Source organism: Taurulus bubalis (assembly GCF_910589615.1).
Source record: "Taurulus bubalis genome assembly, chromosome: 3".
Lineage (NCBI taxonomy): Eukaryota > Metazoa > Chordata > Actinopteri > Perciformes > Cottidae > Taurulus > Taurulus bubalis.
Window position 1 is genome coordinate 31,475,835 of NC_136591.1, and position 23,504 is coordinate 31,499,338.

At 40.3% G+C, this 23,504-nt stretch overlaps 2 protein-coding genes across 3 annotated transcripts; one reads left to right on the top strand and one right to left on the bottom strand.

Moving 5' to 3' along the window:
• Positions 1 to 257: 257 nt before the first annotated feature.
• On the top strand, positions 258 to 8,921 carry heca (hdc homolog, cell cycle regulator). Its single transcript, XM_079216259.1, has 5 exons — positions 258 to 670; positions 2,884 to 3,904; positions 5,342 to 5,508; positions 7,225 to 7,379; positions 8,378 to 8,921. Exons 1-5 carry the CDS (start codon positions 529 to 531, stop codon positions 8,540 to 8,542), a joined length of 1,650 nt encoding a protein of 549 aa, XP_079072385.1. The 5' UTR covers positions 258 to 528; the 3' UTR covers positions 8,543 to 8,921.
• Positions 8,922 to 9,909: 988 nt separating this feature from the next.
• mtif3 (mitochondrial translational initiation factor 3) lies at positions 9,910 to 13,070 on the bottom strand. Of its 2 annotated transcripts, none has more exons than XM_079215591.1 (4): positions 12,963 to 13,070; positions 11,618 to 12,080; positions 10,795 to 10,946; positions 9,910 to 10,170 (listed from the first exon to the last, which is right to left on the bottom strand). In XM_079215591.1, exons 2-4 carry the CDS (start codon positions 12,075 to 12,077, stop codon positions 9,922 to 9,924), a joined length of 861 nt encoding a protein of 286 aa, XP_079071717.1. In that variant the 5' UTR covers positions 12,078 to 12,080; positions 12,963 to 13,070; the 3' UTR covers positions 9,910 to 9,921. The 2 variants fall into 2 exon arrangements, with proteins under 2 accessions (XP_079071717.1, XP_079071718.1); XM_079215592.1 differs by having other exon boundaries at positions 13,005 to 13,058.
• Positions 13,071 to 23,504: the final 10,434 nt, after the last annotated feature.

A 23,504-nucleotide genomic window follows, 5' to 3' on the forward strand; every position in this document is an offset into this window, starting at 1 on the left:
TAATGTCGACAAGTAGGTAATAAGGTGTGTGTGTCAATAAGGGATTATTTTTGTTTTATTTACTTCTATCACTGGTTGTGATGGGTATAAACAAAACGACATCTTTAAAGATTTCAATTGTTAAGAATTCAATTGAATTTTGAAACTAAAAGTCCGAGCTTTCCCACAGGCCCTGAATGCAGCATCAATCGTTGACGGCCAGTTTGGGGGGCGGGGTCCCGTGACGTCAGAGGTGGAAGAAAACGGCAGAGCAGGAATCAAAACAAGAGACGGACACGCCTTCGTTCTTAAAGGTTATAGCAGCTTATATTGTATAACTGCTGCAGTCATAGCTGCATTAAACCCTGCCTGTCATCCACGAGGACACCAATAACAACAACAACAACAACAACACAAAGAGAAAGCACTGCAAAAAAAGAAAAGAAAAGCACCACTGCAGAAATGGAGTCCACAGAAATGTCAGACAGCGTTGACAGCAGCCGTTGACAGAGGTCGAAAAAAATAACACTGACGTCCGAATCCTGTACAATGCCCAACCAGAAGAACACCAAGGGAAAGAAAAGCAAACGCACGAGCAGCAGCGGGGATGAGCAGGAAAATGGAGCCTGCGCGGCCGCAACAGGAGGCGCGGCCGCGGCTGCTGCTGCGCCCAGGCACGAGCGCTCCAGTGGTAAGAGAGGAAGCGGACACAGATGTACAAGTTCAGTGATGCTGCCTTCCTGCCAGGGGGGAAGCTCTCTGTCTCGTCTGTGCGACTGTGACATGCATGCACGGCGACGTTTGCAAATGGCTCTTCGCTCTCCCGCCACTTCTTTCCAAGTGCAGAGCTGCACTGTGCCAAACTTCGATAGAAAAAAACGTCTTGTTTTAATGGTCATTGGATAGTCTGCACGCACAGGCTGGAACGGTCGATCACGACTCGAGGCCTCGTGTGGATTGTGTTTGTTCGTTTGTGTATATGTAGAACCAGCAAGTTGCCAGTTTTCTACTCGGCTGCATTGCAACCTGAGTTTGTGCAACACGATGGACAACTGTTTTGGTGCAAGAGGCAAAATAAGTTGAGATATTACTGAAACAGGTGTTGGTCCGGTTGGTCCGGTTGTTCGCAGAATTGAAGAGCAGTTTGTGTGCTTTCGTAAATAGTCTTTTAGTCTTGTTTTTACATGTTTGAATAGTACCCGAAATGCAAGACACCTTTAAATTGTCGGATTTATGAACTGAATTTGGCGAAATACACCCTTATCACACATGGAGATAGTACTCCTTGTGGACACATATAGACCCAGTGAGTTCTTAATGCAGCGCTTCTTTGACGTCAGTAATGCCTGTTAGGTTTGGTGTCAGGCCTCAGCTTTCTCTTCCTGAAGTGCACCTGGTCTCCACAGTGTTTGGTTGTGGCCTTCCCCAAAGGGTAATACTGACAACTCACCGCTTGTCTGCGCACTCCGTTCAACTTCCCGCACAGACTCACAGCAGCGAAACAGAAAAGCTGCCTGGCTCCTCTAACAGACCTGGAGTTGAACCTCAGAACATTAGCAGGTTCTTGCACTTTAGATATGGTGGTCTTCTGAGTCACTTTATCACATTGTTATTACACTTGTAACATAGATGTATAGACTACATTCCTGTAGAAAGACCTGAATGCATCACAGTTGTATGTATATTTATTTTTCAGAGTTAAGTGTATTGTACTGAATTGTCTTTGGGTGTGGAAAGGATGAAATAAGCTTTTGGAATACTACAACTTCCATTATTTTTTTTACTATTTTCTTATTTTCTTTCATTACATGTCCCCAAATGAATCGATTAACCACTTAAATAATAATAATAATCATCAGATAAATCTGCATCTACACAATCTGTAGCACACAATAATATGATTTATATATTTTCTTTTCAGGACAGTAAAGTCAGTAAAGTTTTGAAAACATCTGTATAGGGCTGTGGGGTTATGTGTCAAAGCAAGAAGTAATTTAAAGCAGAACTCAATGTGGAACCGTATCAGTTTTATCCACTAAAATAATACACAGGGCTAAAAACCCGAGTATGTTTTCCTCCACTTTGGTGACTTTAGAGGGAGAGAAAAAAATGCTGACACTGACTGTACCGGAAAAGGTACACACACACACACACACACACACACACACACACACACACACACACACACACACACACACACACACACAGAGTTATCATGAGCTATTTCTTGTAGAGAATGAGTGCCCACATTTACTTGAGTCACATCCAGACTTGATAGTTGGCAGAGCCTGAAAAGAGCCGCTCACAGGCTTGGATGGCCTAGTTGAATTTCATAATGTTCACCCCATGTTGTGTTGTTGATATGTAACCTATGATGGAGAAACTGTTTTAATGGTCCCGTTGTCTCGGACAAAACAACAACACATTTGAAAAACATGTTATGGTTCTAGCTTCTTTAGTGAAATAATGTATCAGTCTTATTTTATTGTAAGTTGATTATCTTTGGGTTTTTTGGATAGTTAGAAGACGTCAGCAGGGACATGTTTTAAATTTTTTTTTTTTTATGTTTACTAGACCAAGCAATTCCATGATTGATTAAAAAAAAAAGTAAAAGGCAGATTATTCGATAATGAATATATATATATAATATAATGAAAATAATCATGAGCTGCAGCCGTAAATTTCAAAACGTTTGGGATTTGGACTAGAAAATGAGCAATTTCAAGAGGCTACTTGTTTTCTCCACCCACAATATATTCAAATGATTAATCAAAAAAGTAATTGACCTTGCATGGACAATGCAGCATAGACTCATCAAGATATTACACATGTACGAGTTGAATAAATTGTGTAACATTGTGATGAGAACACAACTAACTAGCCCTCCGGTCTTCCCTCATCCAGAGGGCCAGTGTGCGACCCCTCTCGGCTGCACCTTGGCCCGTCCCATCGACCTGGAGAAGGACGACTACCAGCGCGTCGTCTGCAACAGCGAGCTCTGCCCTTACAGCAACTGGATGCACCTGCAGTGCTTCTACGAGTGGGAGAGCTCCATCCTCGTCCAGTTCAACTGCATCGGCCGCGCGCGGTCCTGGAACGAGAAGCAGTGCAGGCAGAACATGTGGACCAAGAAGGGCTACGACCTGGCGTTCAGGTTCTGCTCCTGCCGCTGCGGCCAGGGCCACCTGAAGAAAGACACCGACTGGTATCAGGTGAAACGTGCGCACGACGATCGCAAGAAGAAGCCGACGGAGAGGAGCAGGAACGGGTCCAGTGGGGGCTCTGCAGGGGACGGGCTTTTCGACGAGCCCAAGAGAAGCAAGCCACCCGGAGCGGCAGGTTTAGGAGGAGGAAAACTACCCCTCCGGGCCTCTAGTCAGGACTTACCTCGGAGACAATCAATGGACCGTCAGAACTCTACCGAGAGAGGAGCAGCAGGAGGACCCTTTTCTCTGGGGCCTCCTCAGAAGTCGCCATGTGACTCCCCGGAGCAGTCTCCCCCAACGGGTTTCCCCTTTCCCCCCGCCGCCGTCCTCGGAGCGGCAGCTGGAGGAGCGGGGTTGCGAGGTTCCCGTCAGTTGGGGGAGTTCTTCAAATCAGCCGTCCACATGGACCCGCAGAGGAAACACCTGCTGGTCGGGGGAGCTCTCGGTCGGGGAGGCGGCTGCTCGATGGGCGCCTCCGGCGGCGGAGCTCACCTCGACCCCGGCTCTGGGATCCCCCTGCCGCTGTCCTTCGCCCTCCCGCTCCACCACCGGCTCACCACCGGCGGCGCGGGTGACGGCGGGCACTCTCACCCGGTTCAGTTCCTGAGGAGGCTGGACCTCTCGGAGCTGCTCACCCACGTCCCGCGACATAAACTCAACACCTACCACGTCCGCATGGAGGACGATGCCCAGGCGGGCCAGGGAGAAGAGCTGCGCAGGTACACCGCAAAACATGTTTCCCTTCTGCATTCAAATGTGAGTTAACTGAGCTTATCTTCATTATTTAGATCAACGATGTCTCATGAGTTTTTTAAATATATAACTGGCGGCGTTAAGTTAACTGGATACGAATAATCACTTTTGACCGATGAGTAAGTCAATAACTTTTTAGTCCAACTGACATTAGCTACAACCAGACTTGCTTTATGTTACATTTCTCAGGTTACAAGTCGGTTATGAAGGATAAAACCTGTTTTGGCTGCGGGACAAGTCTGAAATTCCAGCCTTCATCGTGGTTCAAATTGTTTTTATTTATTATGAAAAGAAACAACCATGACTGAACTCTACATGGAATAAAGACACACAGCGGGTTCTCTTCAAACTTCACAACAGTGGACTCTCGGAGAGTCAAGCAGTGCATGCTGGGAGGTCTGCTAAAATACACACTGTGTCATATTTAAAACAACTCATGAGCATGTGTTTGAATCTAATTAACATGTAAAGACAAAAGATGATCCACTAAGTTCCTGTATGATGTTTGACACAGTATAATAAGACATGGATTGTAACATTGCATTTTTTTAATTGGTCTTACTGTAGTTTATAGTTTATGTGCTATTATAAAACCAAATTTGCTCAGTCACATTGGTCGTTAATTAGTTGATACACATACCACATTGCATACATTTTAATATTAGGGATTTAGTAAGTAAGTTATTGCAGGAAAACTACCACTGCTTTCAGATTCGCCTTTTAAACACCTACACATAATATAAGTAAGAGAAAAAAAAACATTACAGGCTTTTAGTGATGGACACTAAAGTTTTCATGAATCTCAATCATAGTTCAGCTGCTGTTATAATACCATCCTTGCTTAAATTAAAAAAGGCGAGGCAATGAACGCTTATTTATAATGCTCCTTTTAGCAGCAAAACAATTAAACTTGTTGTACATTAAACATAAAAGGCATTGATATGGCGTGATGTAAAAGAAACACAAAGCAATATAGAGGGGATTACATTTTTTTTATTAATAAAATGAAAAATAAGCTAAAACAGTGCATTGCAAATTATGAATGATTGAATGCAGCTGTTTTGCTTTTTATAGAGATCTGCGAAGACACCATGATATTAGCTTCTTTAATTAGTACTGATTGAAAAACACATTTATGAAAGAATACTTCATTTTATTCTGCTGTTAATCACCTTAATCACCTCATGGTAAGACCTGCACACGTTATTAGTCTAACCTTCACAACGTCACTAGTTTCAGCCTTAAAGGTACTTGGCACACAAACAAAACTACCCTCGGGATTGATTCTGTTGTTTATAAAGACAACTGTGATAAAACCAGAAGGAATGTCATGTAAATCTGCCACAGGACCCATTCAGTGCAGCGGAGCTAAAGGTGTTGTTTCCGCCCGTGTTGTCCTGTAGGTTCATCCTGTCGGCCCTCAGCGCGAGCCAGAGGAACGTGGTCAACTGTGCGCTGTGCCACCGAGCGCTGCCTGTGTTTGAACAGTTTCCTTTGGTGGACGGGACTCTGTTCCTCAGCCCTTCACGCCACGACGAGATTGAGTACGACGTCCCCTGCCACCTTCAAGGTCAGACCCGGTTTCAGGAGCACGGCGGAAGATACAAAGAATTAAAGCTACAGATAATAATAACCTTTTGTCATATTTGCTCAAACTATCAACATACCCAAAAAGCAGCTTCCTCTGCCTCCTTTTACTGCTCCTAACTGCATTCATAAGAGTCCAATCCACCAGAAAGAAGAGAAAGAGTCTCTAAAAAATGTGCACCGATGTTCATGGTGCCCAGAGGATGAATCCTACTGGCTTGTGATCCTCCGACTTTTCCCCTTGCACAACCATGAGGTTGACACAAGTGTTTTTTTGTTGAATTTCTCAAATGCTATTTGTATGGATTGCCTTACAATTAGGTACAGGCATTTTTGGTTCAGAGTATGAATTGTAATAGATGATCCTTTAACTTTTATCTAGCACCGCCATCGGTTCACTATTTAAATTCGTTCTATACTTAGTTTTATGACCAAATAAATGCAAAGTTGTATTTCCATCAGCCTCATCTCTACTTTGAGTTTGAGCTAGTCAGCAAATAAAATGCTAAACTAAGTGGATAAACACGGTAAATATTAGCATTGCCATTGTGTGCGTGTTAGGATGCTGACGTTAGCATTTAGCCTGTATAACCATTTGTAAGTTATATAAAACATGTTAAAGCTATTTGTGTTATGTTCAATTTGTATTGTAGGTTTAGTGTTTAATCTGAAAACACAAATACACACTTGATGACAATACACAAGCATTGTTATTAAGCTCTGGATCGGCTGAACAGATGCCAAAATCGTTCTAATAAGAAAAAGAAAAAACGTCTTAATGTGTACATGAATTGCAACCATTAATATGTTATTTTGCTCAATTATATATTCACGTTCTATTTCAAATGTCAAGCTTTCTTTTCTACAGATACATTACAACTGGTTAATCCATCAATAAGCTCAGCCCACATTGTGAATATAGACATGGAGGTTTTCTTGCTGCCACAGTCCCACATGAATGTGAATTAGCAGGCCGGCCGCATGAAGCTTCTTTGATGTTTTGGCCCACAAGCTTTGATATGTATGTCGCTTGATATGCATCAATATGAAAGGATTATTTATTCCGTTTTTCATGCCTTTGTGTCAGGCAGAATATAAATGTTGGCGAAAGAGACATGAACCATGCAATTCAGTTAAACACTGAGGTGTGATTAAAATCTGTTTGTTTATAGCCAAGACCTGCTCGGCCTTACGAGGCTGAAGAGCTTCATTTTGTCTTTTTTTAGTGAGCAATTGTGCAGGGACGTATTTTTACATGTTCACCAAACAAAATGGTGACTCCCTATGTGAGTGGCGTTGAATGCATTTGTGTTTACATGGGATATGGATGGTAAGCTGCATTGTATTTGCTCCATAGCTTCAAATGGGTTCAAAGCTCTTGTTGGGTAGCATAGATTTAAAAAGTAACACGCTGAATGTGAATGGCTTGTTTGGCATTCACACATAAAGTATACAGAGCTGGGAAGGTTTCATGTTGGTACCGGCCAGGTGGATCTTTGGGGATGTGATCACTCCAGTAGCTTAGTCTCTGATCTATATACAATATGACATACACCTGTTATTTATCTTGCATGCACTGTAGAAGCATGATAATAAGCCATGGGAGCAATCAGGAGTTTGTTATTTTTCTATTTTCCTGGCTGATTATCCGATTACCCGTCGTGTTGTTGTTTAAACTGTACTTCTTTATTGCTAACAGGCAGGTTAATGCACCTCTACGCCATCTGCGTGGACTGTCTAGAAGGCGTCCACAAGATTGTCTGCATCAAGTGCAAGTCACGCTGGGACGGGAGCTGGCACCAACTGGGCACGATGTACACCTACGATATACTGGCTGCTTCCCCGTGTTGCCAGGTAGAAACGGATTTCTCTGACTACTATCACACGTGTCCTCGGGTAAATGGCAAGTAAAACAGTGGTACTCTCCCATGCTCTTCATCCACCAGCGGGAGTTAAGTTGCACTAACGGCGGTCAGTCGCTCCACAAACATTTCCCCCGCCCACAGATTTTGCCTTAGGAGGCGGGGAAAAAAAAGGTCAAGCGTTACAACCTCCTATTGGGGATTTGCACATGTATAATGAAAATGGATTAAATTACTATATGAAATTTGAGGCGTCACTCGTAGTGGCGAATCAAGAGAATGATCATCCCCCTCAGATTTATGGAACATTTTCATGTCTTTCAGCTCATTGTTTTTGGTTTTCTGGCCTGCAACTTCTCTGTTTCGGTTGAGTCTCTCATCAACCCACAGCAGGCAAAAACTGTACACTACACGTCCGGCACCAAACAGCAGACAAACTCAGTTTAATACGAGCTGGTGAACAGAGTGGAGCATTGAGAGACCAACAAAAGAGCCGGAAGAGAGTGAATATTGGACCAGAAACGACTTCCTGAGTGCTATGGTTGCTCTTTTGCTAAAAAGCCTGCCATACGAACGTAAAGGTACGAACGCTAAAATAGTTGTTGAGGTGCTCAAATGTTACTATCAGCACACAAGATACCAAATTCGCTTAGTACAAAATAATTGTAATTATAGATCCGACTTAAACAGAAGAGTCAGATACAGTTCTGTCTTTTTGCTCGAGCCAGTGCACATAAAGTTGGTAAAAGCTCCAGGCTGAGTCCGAACTTATCAACAGCTGGTGCAACTCGAGTCCAAGGTCACTACTGCTTCACCAGAGCTGATGAGCGCTGTGAGCTGCAGTTGAGAGCTCAGAACAAACTAGTGAGTGGAGCTTTGGGTTGAGATGGCTTTTTTTTGTCACACATCCTGAACTTCCACAGACAAATCTTGTACGGCATTAATTCAACGTCCTCTGAAGTGACCTGCGTCCTCCCTGTGTGTCCTCAGGCTCGTCTCAACTGCAAGCACTGCGGGAAGCCGGTGGTGGACGTCCGAATCGGGATGCAGTATTTCTCGGAGTACAGCAACGTCCAGCAGTGCCCTCACTGCGGCAACCTGGACTATCACTTTGTGAAACCGTTCTCCTCCTACAAAGTACTCGAGGCTTATTGACAAATGCTTTCCATGCAGGCTAGTTGAGCTGCTTTTGTTCTCAATTTTGTAAACACAATATAGGAAAGATTTTATTTTTGGGGCCTTAATTAAGGTGATTTTACGTTTTTAAGTTCGCTCTCTTTTTGGTTTCTTTTTTATGTATAGAAGAAAGTATGACTCTAGTTTTCAAAAAAAAAAAAAGGAAAAAATTAAAGAAAAAAAGTTCCAAGACAGTATATCTCAGCAGTAAGAGAAAGGTGTTGATAAAGTGTGGAACTGGCACAGTCAAGCAACACACTTACCTGGGAGAAATTAATGTACCTGTATGCCAAAATTGCTTTTATTTAATTTTTTTTTTTACCAAAAACTTCAAGCTGAATCTCAAATAAAGCAGAGAAAGAAATGCGTTTGTGTTGGTTTGATATTTTCATCCCATATATAAAACGTATTTCACTTTTGACATATTGTAAAAAAATAAATCATCATCATCTAATTACTGATGAAATCCACTTGTGCTGTCAACCTAAAACAAAACATGTATTCATCACATTTTGGGTACAAAGGTCAGTTCTCAATGTCACATGTGAAGACTCAAGACCCATCTAATCACAAACATCTGGTCCGGTCATGTTACATTAGCAGACAGGACAAGTTAAAGGGCCAGTGTGTAGCATTTAGGGGGATCTATTAGAAATGCAAGTATGTCTCCTTTAGTGTGTAAATAACCTGAAATAAAGAACCGTTATGTTATCGTTACCTTAGAATGAACCGGCTGCCATGTTTCAGTAGCCCAGAATGGACAGACCAAACACTGGCTCTAGATTGGGCTTCCACGGGTTTTGTGTTATTGCCTCAGCCTCTGTAGTCCTCCTCCACGCTCGGCACATGGGAAAAGTTTCAGTTGGCTGCAATCTACAACGTCACTGCTACATGCCGCCAAATCCTACACGCTGCACCTTAAAAGGAAAAAGCGGAATGATGAGAAACTTACTGCTTTCTCTTTTAGTGGAGAGCACCACCAAATCTTCTGAATGGCGACCTGCACTTATCAAATAAAGTGCAGTCTATAGGTCACTATAGCCTGAGGTAATGAGAGTAAAAGCCAACTATACAACTAGCTGGCCAGTTAGCGAGTGCAAATGTATTAGAAGTGAATGCAGTATATAAACATGGGGCACTATACTTGCACAACATTTTGGTCCCAGCGTAGCTCAGCCACCCGTGACACTGATGGTATTTCCCTTTGGCTGGATGCGTCATTATTAGACACCAAGCTTTATTGAACCCTTAACACGTTACACGACAAACGGAGCCCGATGAAGGAATCTCCACCAAACTAGGACATTTAGGCGCAGACGTCAATTGCTTTTTATGAGAATGTTTTTATTTCCAGCAGATCACTGCTGTATAGTCCCTTCTGTTGTGTCTGTGTTGCTAACAGGAGGGGCGGGTGTTTCGCTCTCAGTGGCACTTGAAGCTGAGTCGTCAGACTGCGGAGCTGCATCCTGATTCTTCTGTTTTAGCTCCTTTGCTGAAGGCGGTCGGAGGATGCACATGGCTGCTTGACCGTCACGTATGACTTTGGGCGTAGAAACAAAGCCGACCATCACCTCTATTTGTTGCACCATCTGCGCCAGAGTTCTGTCCTGTGAAAAATAAAACAATGTGTTTTTAGGATTGTTTTTTGGGGGGTAACCTTTAAAGAAAAGGAGACGGAAAGAGTTGAGAGCAAGAGCTCATTTTTCTTCTGCTAGAGTTATTGGCATAAACAGTGACAAACCTCACTGAATGGAACATTAATGAGCCATAACACAACATTTTACACATTTAACTCCGCAAATTAAAGTTAATTCCATCGCAGAGCCTACACAACACTGGAGGCCAGTTCCTATATTGAGATTATATATATTAGGCCTTTCCTAAACTGGATATATATATATATATATATATATATATATATATATATATATATATATATATATATATATATATATATATATATTGATACATGATAAGCATATAGAAGCTGATATCTTGTTTTGAGCACAAACAAATATTTTGAATACCTTTTAATTTGTGTTTTTTCAAGAATAGTTCTCAGTCGTCTCTGGTGGACAAGCTATTTAATGTGAACACATTTCCGTACTGTAGTTCTTTTGCAGACATGATCATATCTTCCCTGCAGACTAGACAACAGAAAGCGTCATCTTGTCATTCTCCCCTCATTCCCTGTGAGCTTTCTATTGTTCCAATCTATTGTCTCTCCTCACCAGGTCAACTGCAGGTCCCCTGCGTCCGGATCGCAGAGTAATTCTAACATGGTTCTTCTTCCCCAGCCAACTCTCCACTTGTTTCATCTTGTTGGCCAGGTCGTGAGCTGCGATGCCGGATGAAAAGGTGAGCTCCTTCACCTGCACGGGGGCTGAGGAGAGAATACATGCGTTTCATCACGTTGGACTGTGTGAACAACATGTTTTACTTTCTGTAGAGATTTGTTGAATACGGATGGCACCGAGAGGAAACTGCCAGGTTGCAGGTAAAGTGTTATTTTAAAGAGTTAGAGCCTCGTTTTAAGAAATATTTTGAGTAGATCCTATTTGGAAACGATTGAACCAATACCTCTAATAGACAGAAGAAGCTGTACACTCATCAAGTTAGGCCTCAACTGTCAAGGTTTTAATAAATGTCTATTAAAAAGTGTGAAAACAGCTCCCAATGTATATGTATTGACAATGTTGTCAAGTGCAGCAGTCAACCAAAGACTACTTGTCAAGCTTGTGCTGTACGTCTATTACAACAGTGGTTGCCAACATTTTGGGCTTGTGACCCTTTGAAATGAGCGAATGTCCACCTGTGACCCTTCAGTTTACATATGCTGTGTCAAACAGAAAGGTTTTCTACCTTCTCGGATTGTTGAACTTGAATATGTTTTGAGAGCCCAGAGGAAGTAAAACATCCTGGTATTTAACGAGTAAAAAGCAAAGATCTTAGAAATATCACCTTTCGGTCTTCCTAACTTCTTAAACATCTTATGACCCTGACACCGAATTGCCCTGAAGACCCAATTCGGGTCCCTGCCAGGACACCACATACCTGCTTTTGCTTTCTGCTTCTCCCTCAGTTTCATCTGCTCTTCGTGGATCTGTTTGCCGCTCATCAGCCGGTAAACGGGGGGAACTTTGCTTTCACTGAGCAGCACCAGCTTGAAGCCCCGCTCATCCAGGATTCTGATCACATCTGCACGGTGCATGGTACCCAGGTTCTCGCCCGTCTCACTTATCACCTGTATCTCCCGGTGTGGGATCTTACGGCCAACAGCGCTGACTGTGGCATGAGCTTTGGGATCGTGCTTGTTTTTCTTCTTCGGTGCGAGAGTCTGTTCTGTATCATCTACAGCTGTGGAGAATGGAGACCATCTCCAGGAGGAAGCAATGACGCTTGATCTCTCACCGGGTGTGGTCAATCTTGACGCTGCTGTCCAGTAGCCTCGGCTGCCACCACACACAGCTCTCGCTGTATGGCTCAGCATCCACCTCACACAACCTGCAGACATTTTCTTTTCAAAGAGAGGGGACAATTAAGGTTCCATATTTGATCATGTGAAACAGCATAAATCACAAAAAGGCCATAAATAGGGGTGAAAGCATCTCTTTTAGCACACGTTTTTCACTCATATGACACATATACAACCATTATTAGCTTGCTTTCTCTTTGTTTTCTCTGGCCTTTGCGGGTGTTTTAAGTAACGTCTTGTAGGCCACCTTTTGGCGTACACCTGAATTAAAAATATAATTGTCATGCATTTCCTTTCGCACTTTACGGGCTAGGTAGGCCTGATATCAAAAACACATCCAAATGGATGTTGAGTTCAATTTCATCTCAAATTCCGTTTGTATCAGCAGCCAGTTCATACAGTTGTGACGTAAGGCCCGCCCCCATTGAAACATCCTCCAATTAAAGTTTGACCTTTCCTAAACTGTCAGAGCACACGCCACAAATAAGACCTTTTTAAACCCTCAGGGTCCACTGGGATGTATTTACTTATCGACTTACTTTTGGAAGTGTAACACTTGTTTTTTTTTTCAGTTTTCTCGTTCACCACTCGGCTTTCAGACAAGCGTCTGCAGGTTAAACACTCTGACCACTGCAAGCAAATTGCAAAAAGCTAACATTTCATTAAAGGTTCGTCAGCGACGTTATGCCGAAGTGACCAGTAAGCTTTTGTCAATTCATAAAATACCTTGCAATAAATGTCTCGTGCTGCACTTGGTGTGGAAATACCTGGTCAACATTCAACTGTAAGATATCCAATAGGAGTCTGGCGTTGACCGAGAGAGCTGTTTACAGTCCTCTTGGCAGCGTTTATTTTGGGCCCAACGTCTTGGAAATAATACCGTTTGATTTATAAAAGACCACTTTAACAGTTGTCAAGTATTACCTTGTTCTCCAATTGTCTTCTGCTGTTGTGCGGTTTACTCACAGTCGATCAATGTCGTGTATTCATGCTGCAGGGTGACTGTTGTGTGTCTTCTTCCGCCATGCACTTCTTCAGCCCAGTTGAGCGAGAACAGCAAAACCACGATGCTGCCCTCTGCTGGACAAAGCATGACACGACGCCACTTCATTAAAGGGTCAGTTCACCCAAAGTACAAAAGGGCACGCACATCTAACATCTAGGTGGTTCTAGCTTTATTTTGCTCAGGTTTTTAAATGTCGGTCTATCCACCCTGATGCTAACAAAATGTAACTAATTGTTTGATTAGTAGGCTACATGTAGCTCCCCCAGTATAGGTTACACATGTGTGGTTATGTGCCAGTCTATGTTTTGCTAAGGAGCAGTTACTTCCTGAATAAAAACAAAAATTAAAATATGTTGATTTTATCATCTTTAACTGTTGTTTGGTTGGACTTTTAGCAGTTTGTTGTCTTTGTGTTGTTGTCATGTATTGTATATAAGTCCATGCCTTATAAAACACTTTCATTGCTATTTCATTTTAGGATCATTTGGCACATCTTGTTTCAAAGCCATGAAATCATTTGGATGTATTTGATCTGTAGGATGCCTGTTATTGATTTGCTAACATAATGTAATGTGAAATAGATGAATTACTTTGTTTGGCCCAATTAGTACATTTCATTTAGCTGACGCTTTTATCCAAAGTGCATAAGTGCATTCAATTGATTATACTTTGCTCTGGAATATTTACCATTGACTTTACATTGAACACATGAGAAAAGACGTAGGCTATGAGCACATAAACACAACCCTTGTCGTAAAAATCAGGTAGGCTATATTCTTGAGGATGTGTTTGGTCAAAGGACAAGTTAAAGAGTGAATAAAAGGCTAATTTACACATTTTTACTTTACACTGACAATGACTATATTCACACAAGCCACTGTGCCTCACAGCCATCATTCATTCCTTGAATTCAGTTTCATCCTAACTGTAGAGAGCTGGCTATTTGCAAAACAAAATACTTTCAGTGGGCAGCTGTATGCAAAGTCCGTGAGACAACACATGCAGTGTATAAAGGGTTCAGTTGTTGCTCCTCAGTGCTTTGATGCCACTTCAACCACCGGAAGGTAAGAGTTAACATACTTTTGTCTGATAATCTGTGTGGGAAAAGTACTTTGGATTTATACCTGCTATTCATTTTATGAAGCCGGGAATAGATCACTCGTCCTGACAGAGAGTTATTGCCATCAACACAACATGAACTGGACCACTTGGGTTTTGTTTGTGGGCCTTCTGTGGATTTATCCTGTTTGTAAGTAATCAAAATCTCCAAATAATAACGTCTAGTAGCCTCTACATATCATATCGCATTATTCTCATATGGAATGACTTTTTTTTTTCAAAGATCAATTATGGTTATTATGTGTCAACATATTGTGTGAAGAATAGTTTATTTTTTGTTTAACTTGTTATCTCATTTGATTAAGGTATTTTAGCCGATGGACAAAACGATACTGCTCAGAAACTCCAACATTGTTTGATGAACACGACACAACATTTTTTTATTGCTGATAACTTCAGTGGCTTCATCTCTACAACTAATCAAAGAAATTTGAGTAAGTTTAAACTCTAATAAACCTTTTAATTACAGTAGCTGTTGATTGGGAACAAAACTAAGTCTGGGAGTAAAGGTGCACCTTTACATGATACAATACAAATATATCTTAAGCATGGGGTCCATCTGACCACATGTAGATCAATAATAAGCTGTTATTAAAGTACACTGATCCTTTTTGCTCTTACTTTGTTACTACGTGACATAACAATACTGCATTATTGACCTCTAAGCAGGTAACGGTTGCATCCTATTTCTGCACAACAACGCGTCAAGTGAGTACAACCAACTTATTACACTAAGAATATTGAATTTCTTTTGGCGTTGACGTTCGCGTTTAAAAAAAAATAACGATCGAACTGTGTTTCTGTTTTTAATTAACAGAAACGTTTGAGAAGATGTTTCCTGAAATGGAGGAATATAATGGTTTTCCTGTGCTGCGCGTCTCAAAAGAGTTCACCAACTTTGCAAGGCGTCTGTATGTCCTGGAAGGGAGGAAGTGTAACTCCACATTATCTTCCCCCGAAGGTGATATTACAAACTTTTTTTTCTTCCATTCTCCGAAGTTGTGAGCAACATTAAACAACATTCTATTCACCTTTACTGTATTTATTACTTATTGCGCAGGGCAGATGAGAAGAGAGGAAAGTTGGACGTGTGTGTGTGTGTGTGTGTGTGTGTGTGTGTGTGTGTGTGTGTGTGTGTGGCTCTTTAAAACTGTAAAAAACAAACGTTCTAACTTGATGATTTGTTTTGGTCCACATAGATTCCTGTAAAAATTCTGAAGAGTCAGGTAAATAACTTTCTTTTACAATTCAGTCTGAAAAAAAAAGCAGTGCTTAAAAAAAAAGACTCAACATCGATATCCCTGTTTTTCTATCTATCTATCTATCTATCTATCTATCTATCTATCTATCTATCTATCTAATTCAATTTGGAACCCCTTTTTCTTCTTATTTTTAACCATCCCTCATAGTTTCAGCTACTAGCTACATATTTAATAAACTCAAAATAGTAATTTCAAAGAGAAATAAAATAAATTTGAATAATATAATAAATATGTCCTTTATGTTACTGTATATGTGAAGATTCTGACAGTGTTTCTCTTTGTAGAATGCACGATTGCATGTCTGGATACAAGTCCATGTCAACAACCTTATGATGAGGAGATCTGCAACCAAAGGGGTGAGTTCCTTTCAGAGAAGCAATGATTGTGTAAATATGTAGTGTGCTATGTAGTGCACCCCATGCTTGCAATGCTGCAGACACACACATGGCTTTAATGGCACCAACTGTACATCTTACAGATTCTAACGCTTAAGATCAAACCGATGTCCCTTCTTTTCAGTTCTTCTGGACGAGTACATCATCAACATACAGGACAACACATGTTTTCCATGTAATAATCCAATGAAAATGCCGGTAGATACAATTGAGTTGGCCACGATACCTCCGACTGATGGAGGAAAACTCGACGCCTCCAAAGCTGCGTAAGACATTTGGGGAAACATGCTTTGATTTGTTGTCTTGCCGAGAGTGAAATGAGAAGAGTATTGCCACTGTGAAGCTCGAGCACAGGTTGTGAGATTGGAAACAGCTCGACTGGTTCTCTTCACACCGTGGAGCACCACTGAAAATGTCAGGAGCATCAGCGAAAACAAATTAGGAGCTCCACTAAATCGACAGGCAACGCAACACATTCATATTTGATATCAACTGCTGATAATGCGTTGATAATAGATAGACAATTTACAGAAATTCACTAATTGTGCTGTTTTATTTGAAAGGAAAAGTCACAAAGGGAATAAGTGCTCATGAAGTGACATCCTTTTGGGCTACTACCTATTAAGGTGCTGTATAGTTTTGACTGATGATGTGTTTGAATTCACAAGTGAAATTAGTTATTATTCAGGCTATGTCTCTGACTGACTGACTGATAAAACCCTAACAGCAGCTAACACCACCATTACAAATAAAAAGGGTATCTGTCGTCGGATCAACAACGTTCTTTTCACCCTGCAGAGAAAAATCTGATTAACATGTTGTATAGTTTGTTGGTTCGCAAATAGAAATGCAAAATTTTCAATTTTCTCCAAGACTCCAGGAAGTCGCTGCTCCCAGAAATAGTTAAAGCAGGGAGCTCCGTGTAATACCACAAAGCTTTACAAGATTAAGATACAATATCTCCAATATTGACCTTTAGAGTTGCAATTAGGTGGATGGTTTTTAATAAACTAATAAACCATTCCTTGTAACATTAAAACTAAAAGAGGGAAAATATTAGTTTTTAAATGTATTTACTACAATATAATGTATATCTACTGTATGTCAAAATTTATATAAAATTCACAAAATATTGAATATTCTTCCTTCTGTCAACAGTGACGTCATGAACACAATGGCCGACCTTGCAGCCTCCATAAACGGGTCTTCGGCTGCTGTGACTATGGGAGAAGGAGTATCGGGTATCTTAGTGAAACAAACAGACCCCGAGCATGTAGACAAGATCTCCGTTGGTTATGGATCCCAAAATGACGATATATATGTGGGTGTATTATTTTTTATTCGACCTGCATATGCGTGATATGTGGTACTATTCTCAGTACAGACTTCAGTATAACAGTATGAATCCGTGTCCGTGTGAAGCCTTGCTCGTGCTTTCTGTGTGGACGGTCGTAGGGACATGAGACGGTGCAGAATTGTGACGAGGAAACTGCCGACATTCTCAAAGCTCCTCAAAGTTGTCAGTTTTCTCCACCTATCCACATCCGTGTAGTAAATGGGACAGGTGAATAAAAACCTGCCGCATGGAACCCCTGTGAAGGTTTTAAAACAGGCCTTTGACCGTCAACTGACCCGGTATAAAGAGTGAGGAAGAGCACAAAGGGCAGGTCGGATGCAGGGTGGAAACAAACAAAGGACTTTCACCCAGGAGGCCGCTGCTTGTGTCCGCTGTGAAACCATGTCATCGTTGACTTATTCCATTTTCTGTGGGAATACTTGATTCTGATTGGCTGCAGGGTGTCCATTAATTCCTGATAATGGACACCTACCAAGTAGTTCCAGTTTAAGTGTCTGTTCACTGTTCTAAATTACTGTGCTGGCTACATTAAATTAAAAAGAAATCCATCTGAATTTTGTATTTCGCACACTGAGGTAACGTTAGTCCTTCAGCGCCTCATCTTCTTTGTGCCTCACACACACAAGCAGCAAGAAGTAAGTTACACTCCCTCTCAACTTAAGGATTCTTTGTAGCTCATAAGAAGTCACTTCCCCTTTGAGGCTCCCTGATAATGGGCACTCCTTCAGGCATAGTCCCTTACTGATTTACTTCAGTCATGAAACAAGTAGTCCATCTCAACTTTGAGGATATGCCATCCTGTTTCTCATTTGGAAATGACTTCATTTGTTCAACATTTTCTCTTGAGATTGAGGTAAAAGAATCAAAACCAATGTAGCACAGCAGGAAGACTGCTGAGTCATTTCTTAAATAAGTCTTTTCCTGGATTGTAATTGGATTGACTTCAAGTGAATAGTGTCATTATTCTTACATCTTTAAAACGGCACTGTACAACATGTTAACACACTTGTGTTCTTCCCTACAGATTATAAATGGTGAATCAATTCCGCCTCAATTCTCCAGATCTGTCACACTGTCAAAAGAAGCGTTTGAAAAAGCCGCGAGTTTGAACGTCAGCGTGCCGTTTGTAGCCGTTTTACGGTTCATCAATCTGACTTCGGTAAGAAACAATATCCAAATTTCACCTTCAGTGAAATGTAAACATGTTACTTTATAGTTGTTTTATTTTTTTCAGGATGCGAAGAACAGTATTCTTTTAGGCAATGAGGTTTTAGCAGTTGAAATGGGAACCATTATCACCAATCTCACAGACAAAATAAGCATCAATTACAAGAACGTTGGCCATGTAAGTAAACACACATATATATATGTGTGTTTATATATATATATATATATATATATATATATATATATATATATATATATATATATACGTATATATATATATATATATATATATATATATATATATATATATATATATATACGTATATATATATATATATTGTGGATTATCGAATGTGTAATATTTGTATTTGATCCAAGAGCACGTTTAATGCAGTTCTGTGGTTTTGTTGTTGTTTTTTTTTTACAGAACGGAACTTGTCATTCATGGAATGGTGTCGGTAATTACAAGATTTTCTTTAGGTCTGCACTATGAGAGAGCAGAGCTTTCCCCACAGCAGACATTTTGACACATCAAGTGTAATCGATAACGATGGCTTTTAGGAACAAAAACCCAGTATGTGACTGCTGCCATGACCCAAAATGTAGATTAGAAAAGTATATGAAATAACAGCGACTACAATGATGAGCTGGTATAATAGACCTTTTTCACATATCACATACCACTGGTGTAAATAATACAATAAATGACTGCTGAATTCTATTTAGCTGCGTCAGTCTTACTATTTATTAAGTATGCATTATACTATTGTATTGTGCATGCTGGCTAACTGACACACTGCCATGGCTTACTGTACTGGGACGGATACAGTGTTGATGTCAAAGTAATTATTTTTCTCACACATTTTGATTTTGATTGACCTTAATTTACATCTGGGTTTAATATTCCAATATTTTCCATGTTTTAAATCTACTATTCGCATGGAGCGTTGATGCTTACTTGTGGTTTCTCACTGAATGCACTCATGAACTCTCCAGCTTCAGCTCTGCGTTGTCTGGATGTCTTTTAGGAAAACGACCAAAGTGGACTGATGAGGGATGTATGACCAAAATAACTGGGGACACCGTGAAGTGCGAGTGTACGCATCTGACCTTTTTCGCTCTCTTATTGGTACGTTTTACGACTTTTGGAATATTCTCATTATATCCTAAACTTCGTACTTTCAATCGGCATTCCCAGTGGAATACACATGTATGGACATTCCTCCTTCTTGATTGCACTATGTAGCTACTTCATTTTTCATCTCCCCCCTCTGTAATGAAATCCATCCTAAAACATCCTCATTATTGCCAGTTCATGGGATATAGTGTTTAATTTGTGCTCTTTGCAGGCTTCTCCTAATCAAACCCTACCTGCTGCTGACCTGGAATCCCTCACCATCATCACCCAAGTTGGCTGTGGCTTGTCCATGTTCTTCCTCAGCATAGTCCTCTTCATGCACGTCCTTCTGAGGTAGTTATAACAGGTCTCCATAATTAGTTTCAGATTAAATAGTTTTATTTCTAAGAAATTATCAGGAAATTATCACTATGTAAAACAAAATGTTGTCTTTTTTTCAACACAGGGTGGTCAAGATCAGATTTTCACGAGCTAAATGTTTTTTCAAAGACGTCTCCATGCAAATGACAAACAAATTGGTCTATTCAGTAATAAAATAAGTCTAAATACTGGACTTGGCCTCAGTAATAACAACTTATTGTAAATTTTTAACTGCAGATTGAAAAAAAAAATTCGTCCAGGTTTTGTTCAAATATACTGCCATGGGAGAATTCATCTTAATCTCTCTCATCATGTTGCCTTATACTGTAATTTCCTGAAGAAAAAAAAGAAAAAGAATGAACAAACAAAAATGGATGCACAGTTTCCAACCTGTTGAACATTTATATTCCGAAAAGGTTTGAATGACCAATGCTGATGCCGATATTTAGAGAGAAGGGTGGCCGATATCATGTTGTCGTTGTTTTGTTTATTTATGTGCATCTGATAAAAAACTATTTATTGATAATAACAAATGAGACACAAAATTGCTGAACTTAAAATAACTTTTATTTAACATGTTAGCTTCGGTAGATAAAAAAAGTAGTACTAAAAGATACAGGGTTGATTTCAAAATAGTTCTGATTATTTAAAAAAAAAGAAGCCATAAAGTGAATCAGCCAAACATTTAATCAGTTTATCTTTAATTCAGATATCATTGACACAAACGTGCTTAAGTCTTTATACAAGTAAACAAAAGATAGCGTTGTGGTCCCACTGCCATGATATAATAAAAATGTATGTAAATAAGTGTCCTCTTCTGAACAGCAGATCGCTGTCCAACATTTGCATAGGAAAATGAGACTGTTGAATAGTAGCTTCTTTGTAAGAGTGCTATGGAAACAACTGTGTTATGTACCAAATGAATGCCTTAGTTGTCCCTTTCTTCACTTTGTATGATCACATGAATATTTTCAGGCAACTATTGCACTTACCTTTGCATTTAAACACTGTTTAAAGATGAATAAATATTATAATACATTATGTAGTTAGTGAATACATATGTGACTCAAGTTTTCTATATGACTTATTAAATTACGAGACAATGATAAATGGTAATGTTAAATTTACAGAGGTGGAGGAAGAATGATGTTTTAATACCACGGTGTAAAAAAGATCTCCTACAAATAAAAGTGCCGTATTGGACAGTATCAGGAAATGTACTTCAGGGTATCAAACGTTAAAGTTCTCAGTGAGGATTTATGATATCTAATGAATAACAATAATACTTTGATTGTATATAGCGCTTTTTAAAATGCTCAAAGACGCTTTGCATAGGACAGAGACAAACCGAACAAAACAAAAAATAGAAAGACAATGGAGAAAACAAAACAAACAGAAAAATGTTGATATACTATTATAAAGAATATGATTACATTATTATTTCTCATGCATTAATGTGTAAGCAACGTTTTACTCTTGTGAGATGGAGCTAATACTTTAACTATTTAACATAAGGCTGCAACAAATACTAATTTTCTTTATTGATTAATCTGCTGTTTTTTATTGATCAATCCATTTATCGTTTGGTTTGTAAAGTGTAAAGAAATAGTGAGAAATGCGATCACAATTAACCAGAACTCAAACAGACTCCTTCACCAGACGCGGTAATCATAAAAAACATTGACTTGTCTATTAGCAATATGTGTCTCTCTTACAGGAGGACCAAGGCCAGCACAGCCACAAAGATCCTCATCCAGCTGGTGTCGGCCATGTTCCTGCTGAACCTCACTTTCTTGATCAACAACTTTGTGGCCGAACTGAAGAGCTCTGTGGCCTGTAAGATTGTGGCGGCTCTCATGCACTACTTCATGTTGACTACTTTCACCTGGTTTGCTGTGCAGGCCTTCCACCTCTGCCTGAATCTGTACCAGGGGGGCCAAATTGTGATCCGTCATTACGTTCTCAAAGTCTCCATTACCAGTTGGGGTGAGTCCACATCATTATTGTATGTTGTTTTATCGGCACAGGGACATGACATTTGCAAGTCAGTGGTTACTTGGGAAATCTTCTTTGTGCATTTCCAGTACTGCCGAGTGTAGTTGGGATCGTGCTGCTCCTCTTAGGCAAATATGGAGAACAAGTCATCTCTACTGATAACCCTGAATACAGTGTGACCATGTGAGTGTGTGGATAATATACAGAATGATACATTCGTTCATACGCTTCTTTTCCTTCACTGACACGTCTCTCTGTTCTCAGGTGCTGGATAACGGACAATAACGTGCACTACATTGTCAACATAGGTTACTATGGGCTGGTCTTCCTTTTCACCTTCACTACCTTCATCATCATGCTGTCCTGGCTCTTTTGTCTCAGGAGAGTGGGCCGTGGAACAAGCACCGCAGGAATGAGCCCCACTAGAAAAGGCATTGCAATCATCCTGGGACTGTGTTGCATGATGGGTATCACTTGGGGTTTTGCCTTCTTCGCCTACGGTATCCTCCGGATCCCCTCCTACTACATCTTCACGGTCTTGAATTCTCTCCAAGGTCCTCAACTGTGATAATAATACGCTTTCAATGCTCTGTTGCAATTCAAATAATTGAATTTAATCCTTTTTTATATTCACTGCTCATATAGGTTGTTTTGTATTAACTAACTCGCAGGATACAACTGCTGTAATTTATATTTAGATATGTTTGCACGGGAAAGTGTTGCTTGTAGTGACATACACACAGTGAATTATCGGCCGCATCTTCAGTTCCCCACTGCAAATCTCAAAGCACTACTTTAAAACCTGCAACGTAAGCGTTTTGGTTGACTCTTCCAGCTCTCATTGGCATCAATTACAGCTCCAGATGAATGAATGAATGATAATGTTGCTCCATGTTGGCTGGATGTGTCAAGAGGCAAATGTTGCTTTATGTGAACACCAACTTTATAAAAAGGTGTTCACATCTCACACCCTCCTATGGTAAAAATAATAATGAATGAATGCAGGTTTAATTGGGGGAACAAATGCACAATATTTCACAGTTCTATCAAAGCTGACAGGACGCTACAGCAGTTACTGTGTTTCAGTGGTTATTACAACATTATTGTATTATAAACGTAAGCTGTAAAAGGATGGATGACTGAAATTAAAAACCCACCTACATGTCAAAGGCTCAACTTGTCCGTATGAGTGACCATCTTTTTCTTTGCCTGGCAGGTTTCTTCCTGTTCATCTACTACTATAACACCAGCCACTCAGGAGAGATACTCAGTGGTCAGGAAATCTCTACCAGCGCCAGCACCAGCACTATTCAGAGCAACATGGACAGCAGCGAGAACCCCTACGAGAACATCAAAAAAATATAGCCCTATGACCAGCTTTAAGTAAAAGACTACAAGGTAGTATAACTAGAATGTGTACTGGTTTATAACATTGTAATAGGCGTCTGCCCCGACATTTATTGAAGGTCATTAGTGTATGGGGAATTACGTTAATACTACTTTGAATTTCATTTATTAATGTGTCGTGGAGTAAATTATACAATGTGTATTTTTGACAGATTAAGTATTTTATTAAAAGTACTTTTTCAAGACCCTCTGATCTTCAACTGGTAGAATATCTGCAGTTATGAATATAAAAGTAAAAATAATGTTTCCTAAGCATGTTT

What these genes read in the sequence shown, in the direction of transcription:
- heca (XM_079216259.1), top strand. Translation starts at nt 529, where the DNA reads ATGCCCAACCAGAAGAACACCAAGGGAAAGAAAAGCAAACGCACGAGC. An exon ending in CGTCCCCTGCCACCTTCAAG is followed by an intron (nt 5,509 to 7,224) that starts GTCAGACCCGGT and finishes TATTGCTAACAG; the next exon opens with GCAGGTTAATGCACCTCTAC. An exon ending in CTGCTTCCCCGTGTTGCCAG is followed by an intron (nt 7,380 to 8,377) that starts GTAGAAACGGAT and finishes GTGTGTCCTCAG; the next exon opens with GCTCGTCTCAACTGCAAGCA.
- mtif3 (XM_079215591.1), bottom strand. Translation starts at nt 12,077, where the DNA reads ATGTCTGCAGGTTGTGTGAGGTGGATGCTGAGCCATACAGCGAGAGCT. An exon ending in GAAGCAGAAAGCAAAAGCAG is followed by an intron (nt 10,947 to 11,617) that starts GTATGTGGTGTC and finishes TTCTCTCCTCAG; the next exon opens with CCCCCGTGCAGGTGAAGGAG. An exon ending in GGGGACCTGCAGTTGACCTG is followed by an intron (nt 10,171 to 10,794) that starts GTGAGGAGAGAC and finishes TATTTTTCACAG; the next exon opens with GACAGAACTCTGGCGCAGAT.